The sequence below is a fragment of the Lethenteron reissneri genome, chromosome 36 (genome assembly GCF_015708825.2).
Source record: "Lethenteron reissneri isolate LAM-NWPU_2019-01 chromosome 36, ASM1570882v1, whole genome shotgun sequence".
Taxonomy (NCBI): Eukaryota; Metazoa; Chordata; class Hyperoartia; order Petromyzontiformes; family Petromyzontidae; genus Lethenteron; species Lethenteron reissneri.
Genome location: NC_083814.1, coordinates 6,399,707 through 6,423,335, shown reverse-complemented (window position 1 = coordinate 6,423,335; position 23,629 = coordinate 6,399,707). Strand labels below are relative to the sequence as shown.

At 49.4% G+C, this 23,629-nt stretch overlaps 2 protein-coding genes across 2 annotated transcripts; one reads left to right on the top strand and one right to left on the bottom strand.

Annotated features, from left to right (window-relative positions):
• Positions 1-3,893: 3,893 nt before the first annotated feature.
• Positions 3,894-19,237, top strand: LOC133351054 (ephexin-1-like). Its single transcript, XM_061565949.1, is given in 14 exon segments — positions 3,894-3,967; positions 4,211-4,425; positions 5,348-5,549; positions 6,730-6,890; positions 7,280-7,432; positions 7,774-7,807; positions 7,809-7,904; positions 8,003-8,077; positions 9,448-9,537; positions 9,814-9,974; positions 10,944-11,102; positions 12,699-12,775; positions 14,120-14,227; positions 15,386-19,237. Coding segments are annotated over 13 exon segments (1,629 nt in total). The 5' UTR covers positions 3,894-3,967; positions 4,211-4,348; the 3' UTR covers positions 15,622-19,237.
• A 134-nt stretch (positions 19,238-19,371) lies between these two features.
• Positions 19,372-23,582, bottom strand: NAA38 (N-alpha-acetyltransferase 38, NatC auxiliary subunit). Its single transcript, XM_061565951.1, has 3 exons — positions 23,531-23,582; positions 22,006-22,195; positions 19,372-20,503 (listed from the first exon to the last, which is right to left on the bottom strand). Exons 1-3 carry the CDS (start codon positions 23,531-23,533, stop codon positions 20,394-20,396), a joined length of 303 nt encoding a protein of 100 aa, XP_061421935.1. The 5' UTR covers positions 23,534-23,582; the 3' UTR covers positions 19,372-20,393.
• Positions 23,583-23,629: the final 47 nt, after the last annotated feature.

The window sequence follows — 23,629 nt, the reverse complement described above, 5'->3', positions numbered from 1 at the left end:
GTCTGTCTATAGTTTTCTGGTTAGCTTTTATGTCGCTATTTCATTTATACCTGATGATGATTGCTTGTGTTGCAATGGAAACGTCGTATGCTATTATTTTATCTTTATACGTGACTTTACCGAAAGAACCAAAGTATTATTCCTGCAGTCACGAAAGCTTCAAAATTAAGAAAGTATAGATGTGTCGTAACCCTCCACCACTCGACACAGGCTAGTAAGGTTTGTCACGTCAACAACGCACACAAGTCGATTTCATCGCCTCCATCTCTTCGATTGACGTCCTCTCTGTTGAGTTCCCGCCTTTGGATGGCACTCCACCATGAGTCTCAACCACAGAGGTCGCAACCGGGTACCCGATACCCGTACCCTACCCGATACCCGGCTACCCGTACCCGGCCGGGTACGGGTACCCGTTTGCGACCCTGGTGCGGCCAGGTACGGGTATGGGTAGGCCGTGAGTCACTGGTGAGTAACTGTTTGTCACTCATTTCCCAACGTCTTGTCTCTTCTCACAATTCAAGTTCCTAGAATCAACCCACCCGCGCCTGCAACATGGCTTCATCCCAGAGGTCGCAACCGGGTACCCGATACCCGTACCCTACCCATACCCGGCCGGGTACGGGTAGGGTACGGGTACGGCCGGGTATGGGTACGGGTACCCGTTTGCGACCCTGGTGCGGCCGGGTACGGGTAAGGAATCAAAGCCCGTTTGCGACCTCTGGTCTCAACCGCTGGACATTATCTCCTTGAGTGACGTGTCCCACCACAAGCTGCTTTACTGCTTTAGGATAGAAAAATATGTAATCGCCTAATGCTTTTGGAAATAGTCTTTTCTATTTTATCTGCGTGATCTTTCAAGGCACCGTTAATGATGAATGTCATTGTTTAGTCACAAAATAATAATCCGTTTCCAGCCATCACCGATTAGCACGGTTGCCGATGTATTGTGCAAAATAAGTTCAACGTACATACACACACACACAACAACATTTGCCGTGCGCTGAACGACAATCGCTGTGCGCGTTTAAATGCGCATCTCGCCTCTTTGCGGCAGGTGACAACGCGAGCCCTGCCGGTGGTGGCAGCAGCTGCGGCGACGCTGGCAGCTCTACCGGCGGCGGTGGCGGCGGCGGCGGCGGCGGTGGCGGCGGCGGCGTCTCGGCCGAGTCCCTGATCACGCCGCGCGATCGCATCTTCATGAGCCACCTCAGTGAGCGGCTCGGCTTCGGAGAGAAGCTGTGGAGCCACTCTCCCGTCCGCTGGTCGTCGTCCTCCTCGGTCGACCCCGCCACGGTGACTCCCGCCGACGATGCCGAAGCCGACGATGAGGATGCCGACGATTTCGACGATTCCGATGCCGACGATGCGGGCACGGGAGAGCGGGCGAACCGGCCCGAGGGCTCGCACGGAGCGGCCAGAGCGGGCGGGGAAGAGGAGCCCGGAGAGAAGCGCGGCTCGCCGGCCCGGGACGGGGCACGGCGACTCAGTGGGTGAGCGACGCCACGACCACCGCCAACCACGAGTTCCGCTGCTACCGCCGCCACCACTATCACTGCCGCCACCACTATCACCGCCGCCACCACTATCACCGCCGCCACCACGAGCGCTAGCACTGCCACCACTACCACCGCCACCACCACTATCACCAATACCACCACTATCACCGCAGTCACCACTATCACCGCCGCCACCACGAGCGCTAGCACTGCCACCACTATCATCGCCGCCACCACTATCACCGCCGCCACCACTATCACCGCCGCCACCACTATCACCGCCGCCACCACTATCACCGCCGCCACCACGAGCGTTAGCACTGCCACCACTACCGCCGCCACCACCACTATCACCGCCGCCACCACGAGCGCTAGCACTGCCACCACTACCACCGCCACCACCACTATCACCAATACCACCACTATCACCGCCGCCACCACTATCACCGCCGCCACCACGAGCGCTAGCACTGCCACCACTACCACCAATACCACCACTCACACCGCCATCACTCGCACCTCTGCTACCACCACTACCATCACTACTAACACACCACTACCACCGCTACCACGAGCATCACAACCATTACCACCACTATTTGCACGAGCACTGCCACCACTAGCACTTGCACCACCACCAACCACCACTACCATCACTACCACCACTACTGCTATCACCACTACCACCAACACCACGACCACTACTACCGCTAGTACTGCCACCATGCCTGTCCGCCTTTATCTTCCCAGTGCTTATGTTTAGACACTGCACCAGGTACTCGTGTAAGGCTGAGTCAACCTAGCGGAGGCTCAAGACCGGTTCGGATATATTCGCCGTCGATGTTGGCCACGAGTGGGAATCCAACTCAGGTCGCCGGGTCTGTAGAGCAGTGCGCTAACTGCTCCCAAAAGGGAGAAGAGAGCGTGCACACACACACACAAAGACAAAGATCGCCCGTATAGCCTTAACAGACTTGGGGCAAGTGCTGTTAGCGAGCACCTATGAAGGCCCGAATAATACATGAGGGGGTGGGTGGCCAGCACCACGCCCGACCGCCTTTCTCTCTCCAGTAGCGATGTTTACACACTGCACCCGGTACTCACTGCAGGCCAAGTCGACCTAGGGGAAGCCCAGGCCGGTTCAGATAATCGTCGCTGGTGTTGGCCACGAGCGGCAATCAAACCCGGGTCGCCAGGTTCGCAGCGCGCTAACCGCCACACTATCGCTCTGCACACACACACACGCATGCACGCATTGGCACATACACACAAAGACAGGGACCCCCCATATAGCCTGCACAGGATGTCGGGGCAGGTGCCGACCTAGATATCAGCCGAAAACCTTTGGGGGGGGGGGGGAGAGCTTGCCAACCACCACCTCACTGCCAGCTGCGAGTCTCGAAGAGACGGGTGTTGAAGTGAACAGCGGAGGGGAGAGCGCTCGCTGTCGGACACGGTGACGAGACGGTGGGAGATCGCAGGCGCGGCCATTCATCCCCGTCTCTAGCGGACAAGTGGCGCAACAGCTCTGCGCGTTATTGAGGGACTACGACGACTGTGTGGCGTTGTTGTTCCCTTGGTGTGGTCTGGGACTGTTGTTGTTGTTGTTTTTTTGCTGCCTTGCCCCCCCCCCCAAGCTTGATAAATTGGACTTGTAAAATAATAATTTCATTATTTAATGACTTTAGTGACTTTTGCACTCCTATCGTTGTTTTTCGTGAATTGTTTGCTGTTGTGACTCGCTGACCCACCCATACTGGACATGTGCGAAACAGAGCTTCATAGCCCATCGGATTCCTCCTCCGGTCTAAATAAAGATTCTGATGATTCTGTATAACGAGACGGCGCCACAAGTCACCGCTGCCGCCGCTCTTGAAGACCCTCGCGGTTCACCGGGGCAGCATAGAGCGGTTCTCTTAGTCTTCTCTTCTCTACTGCTTCTTTCTTTCGTCTTCTTCTTTTCGTCTCTTCTTCTTTTCTTCTCTTCTTCTTATCATTATTATTATTTTATTCTTCCATATGCCTGATGTAGATGCAGAACAACGACTACAAGTGCACATTCAGGTGTTCAAGCCAGATAACCGGGTCGGGAGCAGCGGAATGTTTCGCCGTGATGTCTCCTTTGTATCTGTGCATCGGGCACTGCGTCGCTATACGTTGCACGGTCCGGTCTGGATGACCGCGGTCGCACACTACCGGAGAGTTTTTAATTCGACATTTGTGCATCCAGTATCCGCATCTGCCACGGTGTGTGCAGTTGGATGCCGTTTATGGTGAATCGTGAGCTTCGTGAAAGATCAAACCCAGAGATCTTCTGCGTTCGGGCCTTTTACGATCGGCGTTTGCGAAGGGCGCGTACTTGCGAACGGTGAAGCTCACGCCGCTCCCCATGTGCAGGTTGGGACCCCTGTTGGGCGCGGGCAGTGGCGTTGCCATCGCCATACCGAGGCTCAGGCTGACGATGAACTCTGGTGAGTGCCTCTTCCTCAATGCACACTTGGGCACTGCTCACCCCTCACTCGGACGCTCTGCACGAAAGACAAAGATCTCCCTCCACCCCCCCCCCCCCCCCCGTATAGCTCACACACTCACGCACGCATTCTCAGTCGCACACACACGCTCACACAACGCACACATCATGTCCGCAAGTAGCGGGCTTGTCCTCTACTGCGATGTCCCGAGTGTCCTTTTGTGCGTTTCTCATTGTCCCGCAGAGTGTCTGTATCAGGAATACCGCACCGAGACCATCGTGCAGACGCTGCTACGGCAGCGGTGCCACGACGGGGAGGGAGGCACCGAGTTGCATGGCCACTTTCAGCAGCTGGTGGCGTCCATAACGCTGGACAACAACAATGGCAGCAGCGATAGGAGCGGCAGAAGCTCGCCACCAGTACGACAGCCGTGTCTGGGACTACAGGACTCCACAACGGTAACATTTGCAGCCAGAAACGCCCGTGGTTAATTACGCGAAGTAACAATCATAATCATGGTAATCTTATTTGTTAGCTTTATGTAGGTGTTTTCAGCCAATTGGTGAGTGTTTCCCATGGTCTAGAAGCACACGCGTATGTGTAATTGTCAGGACACAATGCTAAGCAAGGAAGGACCTCCACTAGAGGGGAGCTCCAGAGAAACGCTCTGAGAGACTAACTATGGGAGCTTTGTGCCAGTATCCAAAATGATGAAAAAATAAGAATAGGTTTTACACCTCTCTGCCAATAAAACAGGAGTTGTGTAAAGATGTTCAATCACCAAATAGATGCCTTTTGCAAGGCATCAAGTCTGCATTAACCACATGAAGTACTTGTGGCAGAACATGCAAAACAAACATGCTCTGATAATATTTGCATTGTCTTTGAAACTGATTGGCCTACACCAGAGACAGCCCTTCTTGAGAGACTATATGACCTACTCTTCCACGCCGACCAGACGCGTTGGAAGAGGTGAGAGTTGCCCACACTTTACCCCACCATGTATGCGACCTACCCATCGACTGCTGCTCGGTGAACAGAGGCGGAGGGTGCATTCAAGAAACTTGCAGCAGCGTCTCAACTGCTGCGCCGTTGAGAACTTAGCGACATTTGGAGTTCAGTGTGATAACCGTTACAACCACAGCAGCATCCTCAATGCTAAATGATATATGGGCAATCCCACAGGAGCCGAATCGCAAGAACTCGCTGCATTCTCTGCCCGACTTAAACATCACTACTCGTCAGGGTCGTGCCGAATTTATTTTAGAGGGTGGTGCCACATCGCGGAAGTATAAAAACAAACGTCGCTCGGATTCTGTTTGCCGCGACTCCGACCGCGCACCGCGCGTGACAGTTCTTCATCTCCTCCCGTCGGTCAAGGGCCCCCTCGAGCTCCCTCCGCAGCAATCGAATGGCGCGGTGCCGGCGATCTGCGCGCCGCCCGTCCACCCCGGGCCATCCCTGGACACCCCCAGGCCACCGGAGAAGGGCCCCGTGTTCGAGTTTTGGCACACTGCTGCCCGAGGTGCAGAGCAGCCACCTCCTCTCCACGATGACCCAAGAGCAGATCAAGCTGCAGGAGGTACTTTGCACCGCCCCCTCCATCCCGCCCCCACCACGTGTTGTGCGACAGCTTCCCGATCGCTTAGAGCCGGGGCCATCCAATTATTTCGCGAATCGATGAGTCGGTCATTTCTCATCTCAAACGAGCTTTGAGACGGTTGGATTGTTCATCTCCCGATTACAGGCCTGGACCGGTGGTGGTGGAAATTCCGCATGAATGTGGCGGGGGGAAGTATATCCATAGCACCAGCGTTGTGCTTCTTTCGTATTGGCTGATGTAGATGCAGAGCAACAATTGCACATTGAGGTGGTCAAGCCAGATAACCGCGTCAGGGGCAGCGGAGTGTATCATCGCTGTGATGCCTCTTTCGTATTTGTGGATCGGGACGTTGTTGACTGCCACACAAAGTGGTTCTCATTTTGTGAACCCCCGGAGGGGATGGCAGGGGCTGCGTCAAACCCCTCCCCCCTACCCCAACCCGGACCGGGTGTTGAACTCACAACCGTCCGATCGCGAGCCACGAGACCCACCGCTGGGCCGCACAATCGATTACTCTGCCGATTGGCAGTTTCATGACTAGCCTCGTCGTCTAAAACAGAAAATAGTTCGGAAGATATTTGTCACCTCTTTCCCCCACGATCAATGTAGCCGGTGTTCAAGAGGGCGAGTCCCGAACAGCAAATCTCTCTTGTAGCTCCGTTTTCTTGCACAGGTCGACGTTGACCAATTTCTCTTGTAGCCCCGCCCACCACCCCCACGTTCCATTCCCTGGTCACCACATTCAGATAAGCCCCTCCCCCTTTAACTTGTATTTAAGGGCTGGTTTTTTGGAATTTTCCTCACTTGATGCAGTAATTTTAGCTGTGATGGTCCCACCTGATGACGAGGACTTGTGTTGCCTCCGAAAACCTCGTGATTTATTATTTTATTTTATTTCCATTATTACTTTTATTAACTTTTAATTTTATTTTTTACCTACGTGACTTTACACGAAAAAACCTAAGAGTATGAATCCTTGCAGTCACGAAAGCTTCAAATCTAGAAGCAAATCTAAACTCGAGTTCCGTGCATAGTGGCGGACGGACGGACGGAGGGCGGTAGCGCACGGCTTTAGTTGGCGTAGGGCGTGCTTTTGTAAATATACGCGCGACTACGGTGAACGTGTTGGGTGTTTGCACCGCTCCCTGCTTGCGCCCAGGCCATGTTCGAGTTGATCACGTCAGAAGCGTCGTACTTGCGGAGTCTGCGCGTCGCCACGGAGGTGTTCATCGACAACCCTGACGTGAACGAGGTGCTCCCCTCCTCGCAGAGACACTTCGTCTTCTCCAACCTCCAGGAGGTGAAGGCAGTGAGCGAGAGGTGAGGGCACCGGCTCGGGCCGCCACTTCTTCTCATTCTCCCCCTTCCCCCCTCCTCCCCTCCTCCTCCCCCTCCTCCTCCCTCCTCCCCTCCTCCTCCCCCTCCTTCTCCCCCCCCCCCTCCTCCTCCCCCACTCCTCCTAATTATAAAGAGATGATGGTTAATGATGGTAATTATGATACCATAGATCACGTAGGATCGTGATGGTGGTTGTGATAGCTAAGATGGCATTGATGATGATGAAGATAATGAGGATGATGATAATGATGGTTATGATGATGACTGATGATGGTGACGATGATAATGATGATGATGTTGATAATGTCGATGACTTGATGACGACGATGATGATATTGTTTTTGTCATCGTTGTCACCGATGATGTCGAAGAATGCTCGCGGAGCTTGAGGAGCGCCTGGGTCAGAGCGTGGAGATCTCGGACGTGTGCGACATCGTGTACAATCACGCGGCCAAGAACTTCCGCTGCTACGTCAAGTACATCACCAACCAGCCCTACCAGGAGCGGGCGCTACGCACGCTCTCGTGAGTCCTTCGCTCCCCACACACGCAACTCACGCGCACACGCGCTGGCAGTCACACATGTGCTCGCACTCACACACGCACAAGTACAAGAAAACTCTGGACCAGCTTTGATACACACCGTTCATCAACAGTCGGGCGCATATCTCTCCGAGATGTGCGCGTTAGTTCGACGCAGCATGCAAACTAAACTCTACAGGCGTCAGGGTCGGGATTGAACCCACGACCTCCTACGTACCAGGTGAGGTAGTTAACACCTTGCATGACCCGTCACATGCCTACCGCCTTCTTAACTTGCGAGGGGGGGGGGGGGGGATCTTTATATATTTTGTCTGCGGGTGCAGAAATGAAACGCCACAGTTCAGTCAGATTCTCGACCAGGCTGATCAGTGAACCCCGCTGCAAGAACCTCCCGCTGTCGTCCTTCCTCCTGCTGCCCTTCCAGCGCATCACGCGCCTCAAGCTGCTGGTGGAGGTGAGAGAGGCGCTGCCACGTGAGGGCCGTTTGACAAACGAGTCCCATGGCCTGGCACGTATATATTTACATCCTGTTCTGCTCTTGTATTTTTTCAGAATATCCTCAAGAGGACGGAGAAAGGCACGCAAAGATACCAGAACGCGCAGAGGGCTAGCAAGCAATTGGAAATGGTAAAAAGTTAAGATCGCAATCTTTCCTGAATGACACACATCTTGTTCGCACGCTTAATGTGTGGGTCGTAAAATCATCGCTCCAGTGCGAGTTACTTGTGCTTCATATCGGCTTTTGTGAAGGAAAACGATGTCATAAAAAGAATAATATTTGGCTGCTCTAAATTTCCACATCATAAGCCACTTTGCTGAACTATCATTTGTGGCCAGGTTGCTTCTGAAAAAGATCTATACAGCTCAGTGGGCCTTACCTGTTAAAAAAAATAGAATAGGCAATATTTTGGGGAGTGTGTGATGCCGTTCAAGGAATTGTTATGAACGAACGTGGTGAGTTTTTTTGGTTAATTTGTGCTTGTGCACCACTGTCAGTGCAGCAGCAGCAGCATCATCAAATAATTTGCCAATGCAGCGTCCATGAAGGATGTGAAATTGAATTTAGTTTTTAGGTTGAATATTATGTCATTCCGACCTGGATTTTGCACTCACGACCAACCGAAACTTACAATCACTAGTGTCACATCAACGTGATCAAAATTCGTGTCATAAAGAAGTTACCACCAAGTCATCATTACACCATTTATTCAGGACAAAGTCTCTAAATTCTTTTTTTCAGCAGCGTCCTTTATTGAGATGTTTTTTCCAATTCCATTTGTAATGAGTCTTTGGCTTGAGGGAGGAAATGAGGAAACCCAGAGAAATCCCACACACAGGAGGTAATAACACTCACAGGAGGTAATAACACTCACAGGGTCCGTGCAGAGGGGGCTCAGAATACTTTTTCTGTACTGCCACTTCCTGTCCAACCTCGTAACCCAGTGATAAATCGTGCACCCCGACAGCTGAGCCCACCAGCGGTTTTCACATGCATCAGGCACGACAGTGAGCAAGTTAACCTTTTCTCTTTCCGAGATTAATGCAAGTTTCAGGGTGGGGCCCGTTCACCGTTGAATCTTAGAACATGCAAGCGGTTAGCGTAAACTTTATTTAGAGGCATATTGCCGCTGTTTTTGAAGACATTGTACTCACCGCAGAGAACCTGTAGCGACACGACCGCAACTCTACGACAGCCGGCGCCAAACTGTGCCACACGCCCTCCCGCATGGCCTTGTGAGAGCCTCGGCACCGATCAAGTTATTTTATTTTAGTTTTTCTTCCGATTTAGTTCCGATGATGCACACGTACGTACGTCATTGGAACACGCACGCCATCGGAACGGAATTGTAAGAACGGCTGATGACGTACACGCGTACGCCATTGGAATGGGAAAGAGGTTAATGGTGCCGGATTAGCGCCGTTGCCGTGTTGGACGGCAGCGGAGGAGTCTCGCGCCAATGCTGCCCCACCCGTCCCCCCGTCCACCCTTGCCGCAGTGCATCATGGAGTGCAACGACGGTATTCTCAAGATGAGCCGGACGGAGGAGCTCATTCACATCGAGAAAACGCTCGAGTTCAAGGACAAGGTATGCGCCACATTTCCCCCCCCCCCTTCCCTTTCGGACACGCGTCACATCGCCCCCCCCCCCCTGTGCACCTTTGTGCACGCCGCCACGACGACGGGAATTGCGTTGCCACGTTGCCCCACGGCCGCCGCGAAGTGAGCCGCTCCGATTCGCGAGCCGTAAGTGACGGTGGCCAGCAGGGGCAGCGCTTGCCTGCTACCTAGCAGCAGTCTGTAAGGGGCGATACGGCAGAACGTCGTCCGTGTGTGCCTTCTGGCTTTTTTCGCGCGCGTGCAGTCGGTGCCGATCATATCGCACTCGCGATGGCTCTACAAGCAGGGAGAGCTGATGGAGATGCACCAGGCGCAGAGCATGACTCTCCGCAGCAGCAAAGTCAGCTTCAAGCCTCTCTACCTGTTCCTCTTCACCGACCTCCTGCTCTTCGCTCGCAAGAAGGAGTGAGCTCGCAATTGATAATTGGTTATTTACCCTTCTATCTGGCAACAAAACTGACACCTTTTTTACAAGGAGTCATGTTTGCATAGACCACAATACCTGCAGTCATAATGCAAACAAAAAACATAACTCTGATAATGTATGCACTGTCCTTGAAGTTGATTGGTCCACACCCGAGACAAAAAAAAAATGTGTCAGTTTTGTTGCCAGATAGAAGGGTAAAAAACCAATTATCATATTTTTTTACTTCCTGCACGTTTCATTCGATTTCTTACCCCCATGAATCGCTTGCAGGTGTCCACCAGGGTTTTTGAAGCCTCGTCGCCGAACGAGTGGCAAAGGAAAAGCGCGTCGCGGGGAGAGCGCAGCGGGGCATTACAGCGACGTAGCGTAGTGGGCACGGACCCCTCGTGCGTGGAATTAAATGGGGCCCGATGTAAAAGCAGCGAGAAAGGCCCCCGCCCGGTTACGAGTTTACAGGTTTCCCTCGCCTTTTGCGGGAGGTGCGTTGCAAAAATAATTGGCGCACAAAGCTAAGCCGCACGAGACGGCTGCCTGCTGAGTAGCGCACAGAAGATACATACAGTACACTCACAATGTTGTCCCATGTCCGTCCGCATAGCCGCATGTAGAGTAACTTCTAACCGCTTATCGCGAATATTGGGTAGAAATAGGTTTAGTCGCGTATACGGCACGAAATCCCACAAACCGAACCCACGTCGAGCGAAGGAAACCTATTTATAGCAATTTGGGACACTGCAGAGGCGAGATGTTAACTCCTTTGGCTGGTACGCAGGAGGTCGTGGGTTCAATCCTTCCCCCCCCCGTCCCCCCTGCCCCCCCCCCCCACATTCCCACAGCCACCTCAGTGCCAGCACCGCCGCCCCACCAAATGTCTTAAGCCTCCAGCCCCCGCCGGTTTTCATGCCGTGTGCCCCCCCCCCCCCCCCCCCCGGCTGTGTTTGCTGCAGTGCCGGGACACGCTTTCTGGTGTTTGAGCACGCGGAGCTGACGGCCGTGTCGGTGAACGAGCAGCAGCCCATCCAGAACCACAGGCATCTTGTCCACCTCAAGGTTAACTTGGACAATCGCAAGAGGCGCAAGGCGTTCATCCTCAAGGCGCAATCGGAGTGGGTCGCACGCTCGGCAACTCCGTCATTCCTCCCTCTTCCTTATTCCAAGTCCTCTGATCATCTCTCTTACCAAGTTCTTACAATAATGCTCGTTTCAAGAAACGTGTTCACTCTTTGTCTATTAAGCCTTCAGTGGTGTCGTTTGTTGCTGGCCGCTTGGCGTTTTGGACCTTGGGGGCCCTGTGCTCGGCCACTTTGATTTGAAAAAGAGAAGCTCAAAGTCCCTTTATTGTATGGGTTTGGCCGCTTCGATTTTCTGTCCCCATGTGTTATGTATGTACGTTCAACTTCTTTTGCACAATACGTAGCCAACTGCTAATCAGTTCTAGACAAATTCGTTTTCAATCTATAAAAGTGCATAGCTCCAGCGGCTTCCTAATATCAGAAGGAAAGAGCCTTCCAGACGGCCGCAGAAGCGGATCTGAAAACGTACCATTCGGCGACCAACTTTGTTCGATGGCCAGCCAGAAGATGTTGCTGCAAGGATGACCGGAGTTCGCCTGATGATGGTTTATGCTCCTTCTGTTCTGTGCCTCTTCTCTTGTCAACTCCACTGTCCTCACATCTCGTTCCACCGCATCCCTGCCACCTTGCCCTCAGGTCTCACTCAAATAATTCCGCCTTGCACCGGCAAATGCAGTCACATCAAATCTTTCTGATATAATGGCACTAATAAGTGTCAAAATAATTACGCGTATTAGTATCATTATATTGACACTAGTACACGGTATCAATAATGACACAAGTACTCAGATTGTAAATGGTGTGGCTTGGCTCTCCAATGCACCGGTGTGCTGTACTAGTAGCGAATTTGGCATGTTCTGTTTACGTGACAAACCTTACTAATTGGCTGTGTCGGGTGGTGGCGGGTTTAACGACACATTTATATATTTACGCGATCTAACCCAAAAAACCTGTTATAGATAATGACACTTATGCTGGACTCCCAGTGGCCTTCGAAAATCAATAAAAAATGTGACCACTCCTCTGTGAGTGATGCTGTTGGCAGAGCACTCACTTGAAAAGTTTTAATATTTGGACTGACTCAGCCCATCATCTTCCCTCTGGGGTTCTGATGAAACGATTACCACTTTCATGAATAGATGGGTCCCCCCTGGCCTAGGAATGTGGAATTTCTACCACTGGTTCAGGGACGTCGGTGGAAATCATTTTCACCCGATTATGATAATTGGTTTTTTACCCTTTTATCTGGCAACAAAACTGACACCTTTTTTACAAGGAGTCATGTTTGCATTGACCACAATATCTGCAGTCGGAATGCAAACAAAAAAACATAACTCTGATAATGTATGCACTGTCCTTGAAATTGATTGGTCCACACCCGAGACAGCTTTCTTTAGAGCCCAGTCTCATATGGTGTTGGACCAGATGACCCCGATTGTTGGTTTCAGCAGGAGGGAGAGCTTTTGCCTTAACTTCACCCGAACTTAGTGTCCATGACTCGTTGCCTCCCTCTGTTCATTCCGTGATGTTGCGGAGGATGGCTCGTAATTGACAAAAAACAAATCTCGTATCCTCTCTTGCTTTGAGTTTTTCTCAAGCAATGGTTGTCTCCTTTTTGTCGTTGTGCAGGAATGAGCAGAAGCGATGGATCACTGCCATCAATCCGAAGCGGAACAAAACACCGTCGGAGGCGTATGGCTTCTATGGTCAGTCAAGAGAGAGAGAGAGCCTGTGGTCTGGGGAAGTTCCTGTCTCGATTACAGAGATAATATATATTTTTATAGGGGAGGGGGGGAACATTAGGCCAAGGGTATAGCCACCATAGGGTGTCATGCATGTCCAGACACAAACTACTTTTTTTTTTAAATATGGCTAAGAGACACTCACGGCATTTTTGATGGAATATATCAACTCGAATATCCAACTTGCTGAGGGGGGGAAAAAAGGCTCTCTGAGTGGTTACTTGAAAATGTTGGATATGTGAACACCTGGAGAAAAAGAAAGTTGCGTCATTATGTATGCAGAGTGTATTGAACACAAATTAGGCGCAAACTGCTTTAAACATCGTAATATGCTCTACTGTACTCAAGAAGTTGGCGAATGTACGCGAGATGGAGGATACATGACTGTGACAAGGTCAAACGTGTAAATGTCTATAGAACATGACACCTTCAGGTGCCATTTGTTGCTGGTCACTGGGCATTTTGGACCTTTGGGGCGCTGTGCGCGGCCACCGATTTGAAAAGAAAAAAAATCTCAAAGTCCCGTTGTTGCATTCGTTCGGCCCCTTGGGATTTTCCATCCCAATATGCTTCTTGTATTTATTTATGTACGTTGAACTTCGCTTGCACCATACGTAGCCATCTGTGCTAATCGACATTGTACTTTATTTTCCAATTCATCTAATTTATTTTTCCTGCTGTTCGAAGACAAAGATCCCCTGTGTAGCCTTTGCAGGCTGCTGGGGCAGTGTTGTTAGCGAGCACCTATGAACGCCGGCAAGGCACACGAGGGAGGAGGTGGCCAGCACCATGCCCGGCCACCTTTGTCTCCCGAGTTAAATTGTTTACACACCGCACCAGGTACTCGTATGAGGCTGAATCGACCTAGGGGAGCCCAGGATTGGTTCAGATAATCGTCACTGGTGTTAGTCATGAACTATGTTTGCGGGGTTTGTAGCGCAGCGTGCTTACCGCTACACTAACACTCCACAATGTGGCGAGATCTTAACTCCCTCACCTGGTATGCAGGAGGTCGTGGGTTCGATCCCGACCCTGACGCCTGTATATTTGGAGTTTGCATGTCTCTCTCTCCCTATGGTTGCGTGGATTTTTCTTCGGGTCCTACAGTGTTTCCCTCCACATCTAGAATCGCCATGCGTTCCGAGTATTTGACTGCTATAAATATCCACAGGATGACAAGCCGCTTCGTTGAGCAATTATTTGTGGCCAGGTCGCTTCTGGGAAAAAAAATAGCTATTTAACTCGGTGTGCCTTACCTGCTAAAAGTGTTTCAGTTTGACCCACACACACACAACACCGTATGCACAGCGGACTGCGAGCAGGTCTGCTGCATCAAGCCTTACAAAGCTCAGGAGGCCGACGAGATGACGCTGGATTTTGCCGACTCCTTCTTCATCCTGCGCAAGACCACGGATGGTGAGCGACCTGGGGGGAGGGGGGCGGAGACCCTCCCTGCGTGCTTTGGAAGTGAGCAGCAGTTGCCCTGTGTAGAGGCTGCTTCGGCTGTACGCCAGAGGTCGCAAACGGGTTTTGATTCCTTACCCGTACCCGGCCGCTCTAGGGTCGCAAACGGGTACCCGTACCCTACCCGTACCCGGCCGGGTACGGGTAGGGTACGGGTATCGGGTACCTGATTGCGACCTCTGGGATGAAGCCATGTTGCAGGCGCGGGTGGGTTGATTCTAGGAACTTGAATTGTGAGAAGAGACAAGACGTTGGGAAATGAGTGACAAACAGTTACTTACCAGTGACTCACGGCCTACCCGTACCCGTACCCGGCCGCACCAGGGTCGCAAACGCGGCTACCCGGGTATGGGTAGCCGGGTATCGGGTACCCGGTTGCGACCTCTGCTGTACGTGCACACATGTGTGTGCTAATCGGAGGTGCACACAACAAGCGCAGCGCTTGTGTCAATCTGCTGCTGGCTGAGGGCCTTCCTATGCGGTGCGGATCAAGGGGGTTGTTTGACCACGCTTTGCCATGGTGGTACGTGCCAGTTAGTGAAGGCAGGGAGCATAACCATGGGAGCATAGAAGTACAGAGCGACATTGTTTTGCTGCACTGCCTACTGCAGCTCACCGCAGAGCCCCCCACAGTGGCCTATTACAACCTGCTGTACATGAACTTGATTTGGAGCTTTCGTGACTGCAGGAATTAGTCTTTGGTTCTTTCAGTAAAGTCACGTAGAAAGAGAAAATAATAAATTTTATAATAGCGCTATTATTATAGCAATAATAGCGCTATTATTATTATAGCTATTATTTCATTTATTATTTTCTCTTTCTACGTGACCTTACCGAAATAACCAAAGAGCTGCTGTCAGGCCACACAGTGTCATTAACAAATGTGTTGAGGCTTGTGTGTATGTTGAACTTCTTTCACACCGTACGTAGCCAACCATGCTAACCGTGTCAAAAGCCTCTACACCCAACCTCAACATCCACATCGGGCAGAATTCTGCGTGACCTTGGTCGTGGGCTTTCTAAAGACGCAGTAAAAACCCGAACCGTGCGCTCGTGACGGGCGACAGCTCGCCGCTCCTAACTGCGTGCGTGCATGCGTGCGCCTGGCAGGCTGGTACGAGGGCGAGCGCATGTCCGATCGCCAGCGCGGCTGGTTCCCGAGCCGGGTGGTGGAGCCCGTGGCAAGTGGCAGCGTGCGGGAGGAGAATGTGCGTGAGCGCGAGTGTCTCCTGACCTCCGTGGAGGGCGGCGGTGACGGCGGCGGTGGCGACGGCGGTGGCGACGACGGTGGCGACGACGGCGACGACGACGACGGTTGCAGCTACGGCGTCCCCACAATAGTGTGAGAAACTTGTGGGGGAGTCTTCCGCAAACGAAGGGGATGAATGTGTCCCCCAGTTGGGGCGACTGCCCGAGGATGAAGGGGGGTCCGAGTGAATTTGATGGTGTGTGCGAGACTCCCCATTGCACCGGGGCTGGGGCGGTGGTCAGTGGGTGGCAGTACAGCAAGAAGGTTGCCGACCTGTTTGTGTGGATGTCGAGTGTCAGGCTGGGCATTCCAGTTTCCTTCCACGTAGGAAAATACTGTATTTAAGAAGGGATCGGTCTAACTTGTTAGGCTGGGCATTCCAGTTTCTTCAAATGCCTGTCTAAACTCCGGATGATGTGATAAGTCAGTGCCTAACTTCGCACCCATAAATGAGAAGTCACCCGAATGCACTTAGCCACCCACTGTGTGCCAATCCTTAATCAACTGCAACATTGCACTCACCATATTCAAGATCCTCCATGGACTTGCCCTCACCAACCCCTCTCCATCCTCACATCCCTCTACTCCCTTGCATGCAATCTCCACTCAAGCGCCAAAGGCTTTCTCCGTAGTCCGGGGAAGCACCTTGCCCCAGCCATCATTGCTGCCGACTCCCCGCTCCTGTTCAAGTCGAGGCTCAAAACCTTCCTTTTTTTCCTCTGCCATATGCTGACTGCCAGTCTCGATTGTAAAATAATATCCATCGCGATGTCCGTCAGCTGGGAGTTCTGGGAGAAATCTGGTCAACTCGGGTGCAAGACGAATCGAGGTGGCTGTTTGTGGAAACGAGGTGTAGTGAAGTGTTGTACCCCCTGCACACACGTGTTCCAGTGTTTTACTTACAAATAATAAGCGATAAACACCTTGCATACTCGTTTACATGTATACATGCCAAAACAAAAAATATCAGCAGCAAAGTGGAAATTAAAATTCACCAAGTTTACACTGTGTTTTACAATAATCTGCATGAATCTGGGATGTACGGTGTTGGTATGATTTACTTACAGCACTAGCTGGACTTGGTGGGTTCATTTGATATGATGAAAGTGTCTCTGGGTGCCACTTAATGAGATGGTTAATTTGGAACACGGAGCCCAGTAACAATGTTGCATACAATTCCTTAAGCGACTGTCACTTGGCTCACAGTGCTTTCCATTGCAAGCTAATTGATAATATCACTTAAGTCATTTCATTCAACCGATCGCAGATCTTTTGTGGTCGCCTGATGTCAAACGTCGTCGTGTATTGTGAGCGAGGAGGCCTTAAGTCGAGTCAACTGATTACCTGATGCGAATTATTGCATTGTAAATGCGTTTTAAGTGTGCCAGTTGTTGCATTTGTCTGTAGATAGCCGTGATTATCGAAGGCTGAAAGAGCACTGTTTGATGGCGTGTTGAGATGTTTGGTCGTCGATGTGAAGTCTTTTTTTTAGAAGCCACGTTCTCTTGCGACACTGCGATCTTTACGCAGCTCTGAACGATGCTTGCCCCATGTGCCTTGCCACAGGACAGCACAATTGCGATGCGACGTCTTTGATAACGCTACGAATATATGTAATACATATGCTGTAAATAAAGTATTCAGTAGGGGTCATTGTGACACTTTAATTACGTTGATTACAATGTATAGATTTTGTTGCTTAAAGGCATTATCGGCAGGAACAATATCGGCAGTAACAATAGCTTTTGTATTTGACATTATCGCCGCTACCTATGCACCTCATGCTATTTAATTTGAAGTTGATTGTGCAGTGATGAGAAACGGATATCTCATTTCTTATCGCAATACGATAAGCCTTGGCATGTTTAACAATAATTTCTTCCCACCGCTTATTCCCACGAAAAGGTGAGGCATATATGAATGTAGTGTCTTTACAAAGGTGGCTGTGTCAATGTTTATCTTATTTCAATGCAGTCCTATGTCGTCACATTAAAGCTTTGTTTTAATAATTGATAGAATTGATTAACAATATTCTATTTTGAAAAGTTTGACTTAACGGTCATCGTGTTGCATTTTAGACAGCGGGCATAGAAAACTGTGTACCCTGTATTGTATTTTCCATTCTATAGCAGGTTTTTTTATAATTAAGGCAGGATACCATTTTCTTGGTCATGATTTTCAGAATCTGGCTTCCATACAAAGCACTGAGCCAGTATTTGTTTTATATGTTTAAGCCCCAGGTTACCCATTATGATACAAAACAAGTCCTGCAGTATATTAAATATATTGCTCTGATCTCAGTCGCCAAATGTTACAAACACATTTCCACTCAATGTAGCTCTGCCCAGCCCTGAAGATAATTGAAAATTACCAGATTTGAATACCCGCATTACAAATGGAATCATGTAATCACATATAGTTTCAGAGCTCGCCCCAATGTTTTTAATGCAATAAAAAATGTTAAATATTTGGTGTTAGTTTAATTGCGTATTTTGCCATGTTTGTGCCTGTGATAGTTGGTACTCTGCCAGTCACTGGGTGTGAATGTGCAACATGTTTATAACATAAAAAATGTAGGGTTCTTTTATATAAATTACATTTTTAATATTCATAGTTCTTTCGGTAAAGTCACGTGACTTTACCGAAAGAACCAATAATATGAATCCCCTGCATTCACGAAAGCTTTAAATAAATTCTACATTTTTAATGTTCTTAAAACTGCCATTGCAAATAAACAATTGAGTAACCGAATCGGTCCTGACCTGCCCTTCAACTCGCAATGTCCAGCTTTCGTAAAGTATGGTCACATTATTCTCATAGCTGGCAAGACAGAGGGAGGCCTTCATCAACAATAGATTGACACAAGTGCCATGAATTGCTGTATTATTACTAAGGGCCTGTCCCCATCTACTCCACTTTTATTTTCTAAATTGCACAATGTAATATAAATTGTCTCTTTAGCAAATGAAAAACTCTTATTTAGGAACAGTTTTTAATAATGGAGAGCCGATTCTGAAAGGATGTAGTGAAAGTAATGTAACAGGACATTGGGGTAAGCATTTATCATAACCAAGGATTGATGGAAAAATGAAGGGGTGAAAACGACTTGCATACTATATACCATTGAGGCGCTACATATTTACATGTGAATGTTCATGCGTGGTTCAAAAAGTTGAGAACCTAACGTATCTACCAAGTACGTAAAAGAATAAGATCTTACTTTTCAGGTCACCCTTTTCTCACAATGAATTATTAGTATAATTCCCAAAGCTTTTTTTATTCCCTCAATACAGATGGCTCCTTCGGACATGGCAAGTGATTAAAACTTTGGATTTGACATGAAAATTTACATAATGTATCTTATGGGCGTTTCATTCATCTTATCGCGATCCTTGTACATTGTGAATCACTACATGTAACGCACAGTTTTAAGTTAAAGATGTACAGATGCACCAATTTTCGAGATTAAAAGTGCGATTTGAGAAAGATGTAATTTTAAGGATGTTAAATATGCACTTCAATTGTAAACGTGTACTGGAAGTATTGTAGAAAGTTACGTGTATACAGGACATATGCAGCTTTATTATAAAGCAGTTGCTTTAAAAAAATGTACGTATTAATTTCTAGCCAAATGTAGTACCGTACAATAGTTCCAAAAAAGTTACTACATGCAGTCTGTCCAAGTATTAAATGCGAAATAAAAAGTTTTCATAAAAATAAATAATGTTTTCGCTAATTCATACATACGTGGTGCCAAAGTATAAAGTTAAATGCGTTCTCTATAAAGTAACATTACATTTTAAGGTTTAAGAGGTCAGTCCAATTAACCATGAGTACTGTAAATATACACTGATGCAAAGATGTTTCTTTTATTCACTTCATAACGTTCATAATCTTTGCCTTAGTTTCCATTGACGTGCCTTTCCATCAAAACGTAACCTATTATTTAGACAATCTTATATCTCTTTGAGACACTTTCGCATGTAAACAATACATTGATAGAAAACAATAACTTATGTACACTGACAATATTCAAAACGTGCCATTTCACTTCCTAGTGTATACTCAAGATTTCCAAGGTTGTGTATGAATTGCCATTATTTATACCAGTCTCGAGAAACTGGATCCATTAAGCACATGTAATCATAAAAAAAAATACTTTTTATTGATATTGCGGACGCAATGTCTAACACATGAGCATGATACCAACACTAATGTCATCATTGTTGCCAACTCCTCTTTATAAATCACAGGGTCTTAATGCTCAAATCAGAAGGTACTGCAAAAGCACGATACTTGAGGAACTATCCCCAAACCTTTGGCAAACATTACACTTCAAAAACATATTCTTATAACGTGAGTGGGTGCTGATGTGCCTCAGATCACTTAACATATCACAAAGTATTCTCCATTCTGCTTTTAAAGCGTCATTACAGTATGTATCGGCACTTATTGGAACACATGAATAAACGCATACCATGGCCACCTTAACTTGAACAGTTGCAACATGGATTTGAAGCTTTCGTGACTGCAGGAATCCAGACTCTCTGGTTCTTTCAGTAAAGTTACAGGTATAAAATAAAATAAATCGCGACGTTTCGGGCGCAACACAAGCATCCATCATCACCTGATGTACATCAGATGTACATCTAATGTTGCGCCTGAAACGTCGTGATTTATTTTATTTTATACCGACGTGACTTTACCGAAAGAACCAAAGAGTTTGAACAGTTGCATTCCAGTTAAGGAGTGGCCAAGCAGAGCATTATCGGCAATAAGCACAGAACTCTGTTTCAAATGCTAATGTTTTAAAAGGTGTAAATTATGGGAATTCAAGTCCCAAGTCTGCGGTCAAGAGATGTCGCTTCATCACATGTCAGGGGGGTGTCTGCTATTCGTCTCCACCTCGATGGAGAGAATGTGATGCCCAGGCACCATGGCGAGACCCAATACTCGTGCTTCCCCTTGTGAAGATGGTTCTGTATGTAAACACACACAAGCATGCAAACACGTGCTATTTTGATCTCTTTTTGCCTACTACCAACAAATCACGTTCAAGGTCACAGTCAAGCTTACACGATGAAAACTAAATATTCAGGTTTCTTCATCAATGCAACTGCATAAACGTCACAATGCAGGAAGAGTCTCAGGCACAATTTTGGCTTTCCTGGATACATATGTTGAGTAGTTCCGACGGACGTACTCGGAGACGGTAGGTAAGTTAGGGGCTTCCGCCAGGGTTTATTAACACTTATCAATACTACACAGCAGGGTACACAACTCCCAGGGGCTAGGGGTCCTACTCTGAGTCCGGGTCCCTGCCGGCTAGCTCCGGTCTCTCTCTCTCGTGTCGGATCGTGGAGTCTGCCGACTCCACCGACCGGAGAGAGAAGCACCTCTACGGCTACCACCGGCTTCTCCCCAGACTCCCTATTCGATCCCTCTCACTATCCCTGGTTCCCTCTTCACCCTGTTTACTATCCCCGTTCCTATAGTGACCCCGCTTACGTCACGGGGTATCCCTTAAATACCCTAGGAGGCGTGACGTCACGTGCACTGCCCAGCGCGTGCGACCCCACGTCCCGTGATGTCATCGCACCGGACAGCGCACACGACGCCACCACTCTCCTCTACTCCTCTACATATATATAGTTTAATTAATTAAAACCATCTCCCATCTACTTTCGGAACTGAACAAAAACTCAACAAACCGAAAATACTTCCTTAAACAGGAAAAAAATGCGACATTTAAAGCAATGTCACATTTTCATAGGTGACAATGCTTTTGAGCTATGTAACTTTTAAATCAATATTGAATACTCAATCTGGATTAAAATCTGATCGTATTTTTAACAACAAGTTAAACATACGTGCATACATAAGGGACATTGCTGGAAATGTCACTCACCTCTTGAATATTTTACTCTTTCTGGCAGTGTTATTGCCAACGTTTTTTGGTTGATTCGGTAAAGTCAATTAGAAAGAAAATTGCAACACAAGCAATCGTCATCAGGTAGAAAATAAACCTAGTGAACTTAGAAATACAATGCAATCCAACACAGGGAGTCGGCTAACACAACAGTCAGCACCTTACCTGGTTGATTATGTTCTTTCAAAGATTGCTAAATTTGAGAGAGAGACAAAACACAGACACGGAGACACAGACAGACACACAAGCAGAACGAGACAACACAGAGACACACAACATAGACACACAGAGACCCAACGCCTCTGTGCCGAGGCCTTAAATAGAGAGGGGAGGGGAAGGGGGTGAGGCAGAGAGAGAGATGGGTCTGCTGGAGCAGAGAAATGAGCATGTCAATGAGAGAGCTGTGTGGAAATCCACCCCGCAGCGGCCGGGGAAGAGAAAGACCCAACAAGCCTGGTAAATTTGATATTTAAGGCCTCGGCACATTCCATTGTTTGTCGGGTTCAAACTGACGAACGGTGAAATTGAACACAAATGAACGAGTGATATTACCGGTGCCTTTGAGGTACTCCTGCGCCGAGCCGAGGATGACATTACAGTCGCGGTCAGTGCAAAGGAAGGACCCCACGAGCGTGCGCCCGTCGCTCATGCGTATTTTCATGCTGCGGTTGAGCCAGCTTTCCAGCTTCTCTTTGGCCAATTTGTACTGGTCACCGCCCTCTCCCGACTGCTGCTGTGGCTCCTGGGATGTAAAAAATATATATATAACAATCGAAAAGCAACATCAACTCGTTGACAGCGACGTCACCGCAACTCTTTGCCGTGTTCGCATTGTTCATGTATCCAAGGACTCTTCTAGGAGCGTCCTGCATTGAGGGTTTACCTGAGAGATGTTTTCAACGAATTGGTAAGCGTGGGAGGAAACCGGAGCACCCGGAGAAAACCCCACGCGTGCGAGGGGGCAACACTCTATCCCGGGAGAGATGACAGGTGGAGGGAGGTGTGTCCACTTGTTTGTATACTCCCTTCCTCCCGACAGGGAGTTTCACAGCATTTGTGTGGTCCGCCAACCCTCGCCTCCAGTGATGGTTTACAAGCGGTACACCAACCATATGGGGTAGGTGGATTGCTGAGGTAATGCGATGGAATCCTGTGTTATGGCTAAATAATTATCCATGATGCCTGGCAATCGGAGGAGGTTAATTAAGACACGAACATGCACGGACGTTTTGTCAATCTAATGCTGAATGAGGGCCTCCCTTCGCCGGCCGGGCCCGTAGGTTCTTATTTGATGATACGATACCGCATAACACATTCCTGCGGAGGGAGCTGGTAGGAACGTTGGGTTGCTCGGTCAATGGCCAGGGTCAACGGCGGCGTGGTGTATTCCGCAAATATTCCTGACTGTGAGGGCGGGCACAAGCCGGCGTGAGTAGGTGAAACGTTGAGTTTTATAAGGGCACCACGAGGTGACCAGCCCCTCCCCACCCAGCCTCACCCCCCACCCAGCCCCACCCTGCCCACCCAGCCCCTCCCCACCCAGCCCCACCCTGCCCACCCAGCCCCTCCCCACCCAGCCCCACCCTGCCCACCCAGCCCCTCCCTGCACGACGGACGGACACTAATCCCCTGTGGGCTGGTGTAACCAGAGGTTCCTACCAGTATAACCATCATGATTTGAAATATATACCACTCCCCTCCCTCCCCCGCAGAAAACAAGTATCTGCTAATCTACTGAATGCACGAAAGCGTCAAGGAGAGCATCGTTTCGTTTAAGAGAACATTCGATATCTTTACATTCCGGGGTGGAGGGGGGGGCGGGGGGGGGGGCTGCCAGGCCCAAAGCAGCCCGTAAGAAAATCCAGGCAACACCGTAGGCTGCGACCGCCGCTAGGCCTCGTCGCCGCGAGTGACATTTCACTTCGTTCGCGGCACAGACGAGGCAAGGGGCCGTCATGAGCGCGCTGTGGTCGGCACGGGGCTACACGACGACAGTCACAGAGGAGGGGGAGGAGGAGGAAGAAGCGACGCCGCTGCATTAGCGGAGAACGCGGGAGGTGAAGTGGAAGGCGCTCACCATTGAAGCTGGCGGCTGCTGCCACTGCCGCACGTGGCGGTGGATGGGACACAAGGCGACTCACTCACGGCAGACGACTCACTCACGCTCACATTTAGA

Excerpts from the sequence above, each read along its gene's own strand:
- NAA38 (XM_061565951.1), bottom strand. Across the intron at positions 20,504-22,005 it reads GGAGTACCTCAAAGGCACCG|AACCATCTTCACAAGGGGAA; the intron begins GTAATATCACTC and ends GTTTACATACAG.